Raw genomic sequence first — 10773 nt, forward strand, 5'->3', positions numbered from 1 at the left:
CGCACCTCTGTACTCCAGCCTGGGTGACAGAGGGAGGAAAAAAAAATTACTTAGCAGAAAACATAGAGGAAAATTTTGTTACAGTTGGCAATGATTCATTGGATATGACATTTAAGGCAGAGGCAACCAATAAAAGATAAACTGGACTACATCGAAATTAAAAACTTTTGCACACCAAAGGATAATCTCAAGATGAAAAGAAAATCTACAGAAAGGGAGAACACATCTGCACATCACATATGAAATAAGGGCTTAATACCCACAGTGTATAAAGAATTCCTACAACTCTCTTCCAAGCACTTGGGAGCTGAAAAACAAAAAAGAAATTTTCAAAATATTAAAAATTAAAAATTTTAAATAAGAATTCCTACAACTCAACAAAACACAAATGATTCAATTTTAATATGAGCAAAGGATTTTAAAACAAACTGGTTCAAAAAATATATAAACAACCAACAAAAACAAAAACCAATGCTCATTATTATTGGTCATTAGGGAAATGCAAATCAAAACCAAAATGAAAAACCAGTACAGAACCATTAATCGGCTATTATGAAAAAAAAAAATACGACATAACCAGTATATGTGACAATGTGGAAAACAGAAACCCTTATGCATTGCTGGAGAGAATGTAAAACATTGTAGCCACTTTGTAAAGCAATACACCTGTTCCTGAAAAAGGTTTACACCAATTATTCTGTGAACCAGCAATTCCACTCCTAGGTATATATCCAAAAGAAGTGAAAGCAGGGACTCACACAGACATATACATACCATATCCACAGCGGCCTTATTGATAGCAGCCAAATTATTACTGTGGAAACAACCCACATTTATCAATATAAAAATGGATAAACAAAGTATGCTTTAACTATACAGTGGAAATTTATTCAGACACAAAAACAATGAGTTTCTGATACATGCTACCACATGGATAAACCTTGAAAATGTTCTGCTAAGTGAAATAAGCCAGACATGGAAGGGCACATGCATACTTCCACATATCTCTCTCTCTATGAATAGTCAAATTCACAGAGAAAGTAGAATGGAGATTATCAGTACTTTGGGGTAGGATGGAATAGCTAATTACATGTATGGAACACTAAGAAGATATAGCAAGTAGCACAGAAACATGTATAAAATGATCCCTTCCTGGGTGTATTCTAGTTTGTACCAGCACTGTAAAAGACACTTCCAGATGGGCAGTTCCAGTGGTTAATGTTGGTAGTTCAAAGCGTAACACTGCCCTCTAGGCAACATTGAGGAGGTCTATTTGAGATATATTTCTCTGCAAGTTATTCCCATGAATACTCCAATGAAACAGCTCTTATCAAGGCCCCCAGTGACCAATTACTTGCCAAAATCTACACTCAACCCTTTTTCCTTGTCTTACTCAAATTCTCAGTGACCTGTGACATAGCTGACCACTCTCTGCACATTGAAATACCTTCTTCTGGAGACTTCCAGGAGAGGACACCCATGTTTTCCTCCTACTACTTCACTGGGTGTTAGAAGCCATTATGGAGTGAGGAAGTCAATGATTTCAGGAGCTTCTCCACTATTGACACAATATCAGGAATATCTCAAATGCTGCAGGCAAGAGAGGTTGGTGGGGAAGACAATCTATGACGTGCTTGAAGACTTTACCGAGGAACACACTGACAGGACAAGAGCACTGCCATCTTTATAACACCCCTCCGTCCTAAGCTGTAAGTTTCTAATTTGGCCACCTGGCCAGAACTGCAAATGTCAGCCCCACCCATAACTTCAACAGAACATAATGGCCCTAACAGAACAGCCAGGACTTCCCTAACCCCTCCGTAATATAATTTTGTTTCAAAGCACATTTCCCCACTGGGCCCTTTAAGAAAAGCCTCAGGCTGTAAGAAAAGTTTGCACCTGACCCTGCTGGCTGGAAGCCCTTCTCAGGTTTACTCTCAATAAACCTGTCTCAACTGTTGAGCCACCTTCTCATCTCTCCTTTCCTTAATCTTTCTATCCCAACACACATAAGAGAGCATAAACACTAACAAGGAACTTGAAGATATACTGAAATTCTCTACAGATAATGATGATGATGATGATGCAGAAGACTTAGAAGAGGTAATATCAAAGATGTGACACTTGAAAAATTTGCAGCAGTTTTTGGGGCATCTACAGCCTCTGCAAGGTGAAAGTATTAAAGATTACAATCCTCACAGGGCGCAGTGGCTCATGCCTGTAATCTCAGCACTTTGGGAGGCTGAGGCGGGTGGATCACCTGAGGTCACGAGTTCAAGACCAGCCTGGCCAACATAGTGAAACCCCATCTCTACTAAAAATAAAAATTAGCCAGGCATGGTGGTGGATGCCTGTAATCCCAGCTACTCTGGAGGCTGAGGCAGGAGAATCGGTTGAACCTGGGAGGTGGAGGTTGCAGTGAGTCGAGATTGCGCCACTGCACTCCAGACTGGGCGATAAGAATGAAACTCCAGCTCAAAAAATAAATAAATAAATAAAAATTAAAAAAATAAAATAAAGATTGCCATCCTCAAGTAAGATCCTTCAATGGAACAAAGCCTTTGTGTCACCCGAGGGATAACATGCCAACAAACACTGCAAGGATATTTAAAGAAAAATAACCAACTTCCTACAATGTTTCTAACTAAATATCTGTAAATATGAAGATAGATCTTTCAATGTGTACACATCTTCAGCCCTCATGCTGAACAGATCCTGACATTAGTATTATTTAGTCTCTTCCAAACTCAGCATCTGCAATCAGAACCTGGTTCATCTAACACAGATGATCATCCTGACATCTTGTCAAGATTCAAGCGAGCCTGATGTCTCACTGCTTATCTACACTGCCACCCATCTAGTCACCTCAGTGAATCACATTAGGCACCATACTGTAATCATCATCATCATCATCATCATCCTCCTCCTCCTTAGGTTATCAAGGAAGGACCAGGATTTTCGTTAAGTGTTAACACACGATTCCAGGTCATTAAATAAAAGCAATCTATGATTGCTGAAAAAAAGAAACTGTAGATTACAGGCTCATGCCTGCAATCCCAGCACTTTGGGAGACTGAGGCAGGCAGATCACCTGAGGTCAGTCAGGAGTTCGAGACCAGCCTGAACAATATGATGAAACCCTGTCTCTACTAAAAATACAAAAAAAAAAAAAAAAAAAATTAGTCAGGTGAGGTGGCATGCGCCTGTAATCCCAGCTACTTGGGAGGCTGAGACAGAACTGCTTGAACCCAGGAGGCAGAGGATGCAGTGAGCTGAGATTGTGCCATTGCCCTCCAGCCTGGGCAACAAGAGTGAAACTCTGTCTTAAAAAAAAAAAAAAAAAGAAAAAAAGAAATTGTAACATTCTAGGTGACATGTACTATGTAGGCAGGCCTGTGATGACTGGGTCTGTTCTCAACATTATAAGATTATTTTCATGATTCTCTAAAAAAATACAAGGCCGGGCGCGGTGGCTCAAGCCTGTAATCCCAGCACTTTGGGAGGCCAAGACGGGCGGATCACGAGGTCAGGAGATCGAGACCATCCTGGCGAACACGGTGAAACCCCGTCTCTATTAAAAAATACAAAAAAAAAACTAGCCGGGCGAGGTGGCAGGCGCCTGTAGTCCCGGCTACTCAGGAGGCTGAGGCAGGAGACTGGCGGGAACCCGGGAGGCGGAGCTTGCAGTGAGCTGAGATCCGGCCACAGCACTCCAGCCTGGGTGACAGAGCGAGACTCTGTCTCAAAAAACTAAAAATAAAAATAAAAAATACAATAAAATGACTATTTACATAGCTTTTACAACACATGAGGTATTTTAGTAACCTACTTTTTATTTTTACTTTTACAAAAGCTTTGGGTTGGTGAAAAATTAAATAATCTAGGCATGATTTACAGTATGCAGGAGGATGTGGATACACTACATGCAAATCTCATTTTATAAAAGGGACATAGCATCTGTGGATTTAGGTACGCTTAGGGGGTCTGGAACCACACCAATCCCCTACAAATGGTTAGGGGATAAGCATATTCAAAAGAAACATCTTAAGGCTTTACCATGTGTTTTCATTTTTTTTTTTTTTTTTTTTTGAGACGGAGTCTCGCTCTGTTGCCCAGGCTGGAGTGCAGTGGCCGGATCTCAGCTCACTGCAAGCTCCGCCTCCCAGGTTCACGCCATTCTCCTGCCTCAGCCTCCCGAGTGGCTGGGACTACAGGCACCCGCCACCTCGCCCAGCTAGTTTTTTGTATTTTTTAGTAGAGATGGGGTTTCACCGTGTTAGCCAGGATGGTCTCGATCTCCTGACCTCGTGATCCGCCCGTCTCGGCCTCCCAAAGTGCTGGGATTACAGGCTTGAGCCACCACGCCCAGCTGTGTTTTCATTCTTGAGGCTTATCTCCTATGTGATTTATTTCACATTTTTGAAATGAAATAAAACTAATGAATGCTTTCCCACATTTATAGAGTATCTCTCCAGTGAGTCCTTTTATGTCTATGCAAGGAACTGAGAGAACTCAGTGTTTTCCCACATTCCTTACATTCATGCATCTTCTCTCCAGTGTGAATCTTTTCATGTCCTCGAAGGAAACGGGAACGAGTGAAAGCTTTACCACATTGTTGACATTCATAAGATTTCTTTCCAGTGTGAATTCTTTCATGTCGTAGAAGGCAAGTGAGCCAAGAGAATGCTTTCCTGCATTCCTTACATTCATACGGTTTCTCTCCAGAGTGAATCCTTTCATGGACTTTTAAGTTACCAAAATGACTGAAGGCTTTCTTACATGTTTTACACTCATAAGGTTTTTCAGCTGTGTGGATCCTTTTATGTTGAGAAAGGTATGTGAAACAACTGAACGCTTTCCCACATTCCTTACACTCATATGGCTTCTCTCCAGTGTGAGTTGTTTTGTGATTTTGAAAGGAATAGAAATCAATAAAGGCCTTCCCACATTTACATTTATAGGGTTTCTCTCCAGTATGAGTTGTTCCATGCCTTCGAAGGGAACTAGAAATACGGAAGGCTTTACCACATTCCTTACATTCATAGGGTTTCTCACCAGTATGAGTCCTTTCATGTCTTTGAAATACACTGGGATAAACAAAGGCTTTCCCACATACCTTGCATTTATGAGGTCCATCTCCAGTGTGCGTTATCATGTGACTTCGAAAGCTTGAGCGATGAGATAATGCTTTTCCACACTGCTTGCATTCATAGGGTTTCTCTCCAGTGTGAGTTCTTTCATGACTTTGCAGTGAACTAGGACAATCAAAGCCTCTCCCACATATCTTACATTTATGAGGTCCATCTCCAGTGTGCCTTATCATGTGTCTTTGAAAGCTTCCCAGATGATGAAATGCTTTCCCACATTGCTGACATTCATAGGGTTTCTCTCCAGTGTGAGTTCTTTCATGTATTCGAAGGGAACTGGAAACACTGAAGGCTCTTCCACATTGTTTACATTTATAGGGTTTTTCTCCAGTGTGAGTTCTTTCATGTCTTACATAGGAACTGTAATCAGGGAAGGCTTTAGAACAGTGCTTGCATTCATATGGTTTCTCCCCAGTGTGTGTTCTTTCATGTCTTAGATAGGAACTGTAAATAGGGAAGGCTTTAAAACACTGCTTACATTCATACGGTTTCTCTCCAGTGTGAGTTCTTTCATGTATACGAAATAAACTAGGCCAAAAAAAGGCTTTCCCACACAACTTACATATATAAGGTCCACCTCCACGTTGTACTATTATGTGTCTTCGAAGGTTTCCCGAAGAACTGAAGGTTTTCCCACGTTCCTTACAATCATAGCGTTTCTTTCCCGTGTGAGGTCTTTCCTGTGTTTGAAAAGAGTGGTGATAACTGAAGGTTGTCCCACATTGTTTATGTGTATGTGGCTTTTCTCCATATTCCTGACACTCATCTGGTTTGTGTCCAGCATCAAATGTGATGTAGCAATTAAGGAATGAACAACCCATGATGACTTCTGCATGCACACTGCTTTCACAGGGATCTACTCCACGAGTTTTTTCATTCACAGTACTACCTGGAATCTGGTTACTTTCACTGAATCTCTCTACGATAAGACATCTGTAAAACATGAGAAGTATATTAATAAAGGTTTATTTATAAATGACTTTATATTTATTAGTAGGTACTGGATTTCCATTTTACATCATCATGCAACGTGTAGGCTTCATGCACTGCTCGAACGTGAATGGACTGAATGTTGTACAAGATAACTAGACCCCAGCTGTTTTCTTGACAATGATAAACACATGGAATTTTTTTTTTTTTTTTTTTTGAGACAGAGTCTCGCTCTGTTGCCAGGCTGGAGTGCAGCAGTGCGATCTCGGCTCACTGCAACCTCCACCTCCCAGGTTCAAGTATTTCTCCTGCCTCAGCCTCCTGAGTAACTGGGACTACAGGCATGCACCATCATGCCCAGCTAATTTTTGTATTTTTAGTAGAGACGGGGTTTCATCATGTTGGCCAGGATGGTCTCAATCTCTGGACCTTGTGATTGCCCACCCTGGCCTCCCAAACTGCTGGGATTACAGGTGTGAGCCACTGCACCCGGCCGAATTCTTCATATTATTTCTAAGGGAACTATTTTTGCAAACACTGAATAGTTATGTCACATTTAAGTATATGTTTCTGGAGAAAATTTTCTAGGAATAAATTTATACTGGGCTTGTTCATTTTCTTTGCCTAGTTGTATAATTTCCTGTCATCCTAAGAATTGCTCCACAGATACATGTCTTTCTCTTGTGAGTGCAAATTACCTTAGGCTCCTCCTGGGATTTTTGTGCTGATCTTCAACGTCTGTGTCTTCCCATTTCATTCCTAAAAGGTGGATACAGAAAAAACACTGTAGATTATTATAAAATTCTAAAAACACTATAAGATTTTATGTATAATGGAATCATGCATGATTTATTCACTGAATTATAGCTGACACTTGAACAACATAGGTGTGTACCTCACAAGTCCACTTATTTTGTATTTTTAAGATGGAGTCTTGCTCTGTCACCAGGCTGGAGTGCAGTGGTGCAATCTCCGTTTACTGCAACCTCTGCCTCCCAGGTTCAAGCCATTCTCCTGCCTCAGCCTCCCAAGTAGCTGGGACTACAGGTGTGCACCACCATGTCCAGCTAATTTTTGGATTTTTAGTAGAGACGGGGTTTCAGGTGGGTTTCGAACTCCTGACCTCAGGTGATCTGCCAGCCTTGGCCTCCCAAAGTGCTGGGATTACAGGCATGAGCCACCACACCTGGCTCACAAGTCCACTTATATACAAATTTTCTTCAGTCTCTGCTACCCCTGGGACACCAAGACCAATCTCTCCTCTTACTCAGCCTACTCAATGAGAAGATAATGAGGATGAAAACCTTTATGATGATCCATTTCAACTTAATGCACAGTAAATACATTTTTATGTATTTATGATTTTCTTAACATTTATTTTCTCTAGCTTACACTATTGTGAGAATATAGTATGCAATACATGTGACAGACAAACTATGTGTTAATCAATTGTTTTTGTGACCAGTCAACTGAAGGGTAAGTTGTGGTAAACAAAAAGTTACAGGAATATGTACAACTGGTTGGGGACCTGGCACCCCTTAACCCTGTGTTGTTGAAGGGTCAACTATATCCCCTTTCCATATTTCAAATCATTCAACAGCATTGGTGACCAAGAAAAAAATGTCTTTAATTGACTAAGTGAAGACATAATGTCATTTTTACCTATACAGTCCAGGTTCCTAATGGTTTCCCACATCACATCTCTGTACAGAGTCTTCTGTGATGGACCCAGCAAAGCCCACTCTTCCCGGGTGAAGTTCACAGCCACATCCTCAAAGGCAACTGAATCCTGAAACATCCCATATGTACAAAGGAGGAAGGTTGAGACTGACAGTACCAAAAATTTACACCCACTTCATAAACTTTACATGATACTATTGTTTCTAAGCAATGATTCAATGACATGGTAAATCCACCCTTATTCTCTGTCCACACTTTCTCCAACACAGCAATTCTGATGCTAGAATTGAATTTTGTTGTATAAATAATAGTCAAATAGGAACAAGTCTCTTTTTGATGACTTAAATGAGTGAATTTTATTGCCAGGATCATCCCTAATGTCCACTTTATAGTGGGTCTGTAATTCCTGTCATGACAAAGTCCTACTACTCACTGTGCAAGAAGAGGAGTCCTGAGATTGTATATATTTACAGATGCCGGTTAACAAAGTTGGATCCTTCACGTACTCTGGCACTGGATTTATAGAGGGTCTCTACCAACATAACTAACAACAGGTGCTGAGTGTGCATAAACTGTTTATGGAAAAAGTATAGTATTTGCTTAACTCTTACCTTCTCTTGGGGAGCTTGGAATTTTGTTACATGCTCAGTAGTGGGAGCATAGCTGATCAGCCAATGCTAGGTTTGAATGTTGAATTTTACCCAAGCCCTGTAACTCTGGTAAATAAGTAAGATGACAGAAATATCACCTCAACTCCCCAAGCCCAGTTCTTTGTGTTCTGGACAAGCAGCCACAAAACAAAACAAAACAAAACAAAACAAAACAAAACAAAACAAAAGCACCCTTTGCTTACATAGATTATGCCCCTCCCCACTTTTCTAAACTATAACTCGGCCAGATAAAGAACCTCCAAATTCCCATTTTTTATCTTATGATTAGCTGAGCAGTTTTGTCTTCGCTGATCATACTGAACAAAATACAACTAAAGAAAAGTTTCTCTCCTTGCTCCAGGACTGTGAACTTTGACCCATCCTCAGCCTGAGCCAGCATAAAACCCCTCCTTCATAACCCATTTGAAGAACAGACTTAGGTCAGAGTAAAACATTCTCTGATCTAAAATCTGATTCTCGGCCAGGCATGGTGGCTCACGTCTATAATCCCAGCACTTTGGGAGGCCGAGGCGGGTGGATCATGAGGTCAGGAGATTGAGACCATCCTGGCTAACATGGTGAAACTTCATCTCTACAAAAACACAAAAAATTAGCCATGTGTAGTGGCATGCGCCTGTAGTCTCAGCTATTTGGGAGGCTGAGGCAGGAGAATCACTTAAACCCAGGAGGTGGAGGTTGCAGTGAGCCGAGATCATGCCACCACACTCCAGCATGGGCAACAGAGCTCTCGAGACATCATCTCAAAAAAAAAAAAACATCTGATTCTCATCCTCCTTCCTGCCCTCCCCTTTGCATCTTCCTTCTAATCTTGGTTGCTCTTCCCTTAGCAAGAAAAGAACTTTTCCGCCCAATCTCAGAGATGCCACAGATCTTTTTTTTTTTTTTTGAGACCCAGTTTCACTGTTGTGAGCCACTGTGCCCGGCTGGGATGCCTCAGATCTTATACTTGATGCTTTCCCCCTTAGAATGAAGTCACTTAGCTAAATCCAGATTTATTTTACTTGAGAATGTCTAGCGACAGCCCCACAACAATAAGAAATACAACCTCAAACAGGGAATCACCCCAACCGCCTCAGCTTTCTAATGCTCTGTAGCTTCTCTCAGTATAAAAGCCTCCTCCCATGGCTGGACTGATCAGGTTGGGACACCTGCGGGGGAGGCTTCCAGGAAGAACCAGTTTAAGTGGGCCTTCAATAACCTCCCATTGCAGGCTTAAGATTGGCCTCAACTGGGAGTCACCAGCCTCAGGCCTCTCCACCCCACTCAAGGTCATTCACTTCCCTCCCATGCCTTACATGGATAGTTACTTGGTTTAGTTAGTATTTATTTATTAGTTAGTTTAGTTAGTATTTATTCATTTAGAGATGAAGTCTCACTCTGTCACCCAGACTGGAGTGCAGTGGCACGATCTTGGCTCACTGTAACCTACACTTTCCAGGTTCAAGTGATTCTCCTGACTCAGCCTCCCAAGTTAGCTGGGACTACAGGTGTGGGCCACCACGCCCGTGGTGGTAGGCGCCTGTAATCTCAGCTAATCAGGAGCCTGAGGCACGAGAATCACTTGAATCTGGGAGATGATGCTTGCAGTAAGCCAAGATTGTGCCATTACACTCCAGCCTAGGCACCAAAGCAAGATTCCATCTCAAAAAAATACATAAATAAAAAATAAAGGTAGGCTGGGAGTGGTGGCTCATGCCTGTAATCCCAGCACTTTGGGAGGCCAAGGTGAGAGGATCATTTGAGGTTGGGAGTTCAAGACCAACCTGATCAACATGGAGAAACCCCGTCTCTACTAAAAATACAAAATTAGCCGGGCGTGGTGGTGCATGCCTATAATCCCAGCTACTCAGGAGGCTGAGGCAGGAGAATCACTTGAAACTGGGAGGCAGAGGTAGTGGTAAGCCGAGATCACGCCATTGAACTCCGGCCTGGACAACAAGAGTGAAACTCCAGCTGGGCGCGGTGGCTCAAGCCTGTAATCCCAGCACTTTGGGAGGCCGAGATGGGCGGATCACGAGGTCAGGAGATCGAGACCATACTGGCTAATATGGTGAAACCCCGTCTCTACTAAAAAATACAAAAAAAGGCCGGGCGCGGTGGCTCAAGCCTGTAATCCCAGCACTTTGGGAGGCCGAGACAGGCGGATCACGAGGTCAGGAGATCGAGACCATCCTGGCTAATACGGTGAAACCCCGTCTCTACTAAAAAATACAAAAAACTAGCCGGGCGCGGTGGCGGGCGCCTGCAGTCCCAGCTACTCGGGAGGCTGAGGCAGGAGAATGGCGTGAACCCGGGAGGCGGAGCTTGCAGTGAGCTGAGATCCGGCCACTGCACTCCAGCCTGGGC

General features: G+C 42.4%; 1 protein-coding gene across 3 annotated transcripts in view; it reads right to left on the minus strand.

Moving 5' to 3' along the window:
• Nucleotides 1-4455: 4455 nt before the first annotated feature.
• The window catches only part of LOC112613418 (zinc finger protein 442), a 26174-nt gene continuing 19856 nt past the window's right edge, over nt 4456-10773 (minus strand). Inside the window, exons 2-4 of one of the 3 annotated variants that reach the window (XM_025368902.1) lie at nt 7739-7865; nt 6775-6835; nt 4456-6079 (exon numbers count right to left, since the gene is read on the minus strand). In XM_025368902.1, the coding sequence (XP_025224687.1) occupies nt 4456-6079; nt 6775-6835; nt 7739-7865 (1812 nt within the window). The remainder of the gene's footprint in view (nt 6080-6774; nt 6836-7738; nt 7866-10773) is intronic. The other 2 variants (XM_025368904.1, XM_025368901.1) reach the window with 2 other exon arrangements.

The sequence above is a fragment of the Theropithecus gelada genome, chromosome 19 (assembly GCF_003255815.1).
Source record: "Theropithecus gelada isolate Dixy chromosome 19, Tgel_1.0, whole genome shotgun sequence".
In the NCBI taxonomy this organism is placed as follows: Eukaryota; Metazoa; Chordata; class Mammalia; order Primates; family Cercopithecidae; genus Theropithecus; species Theropithecus gelada.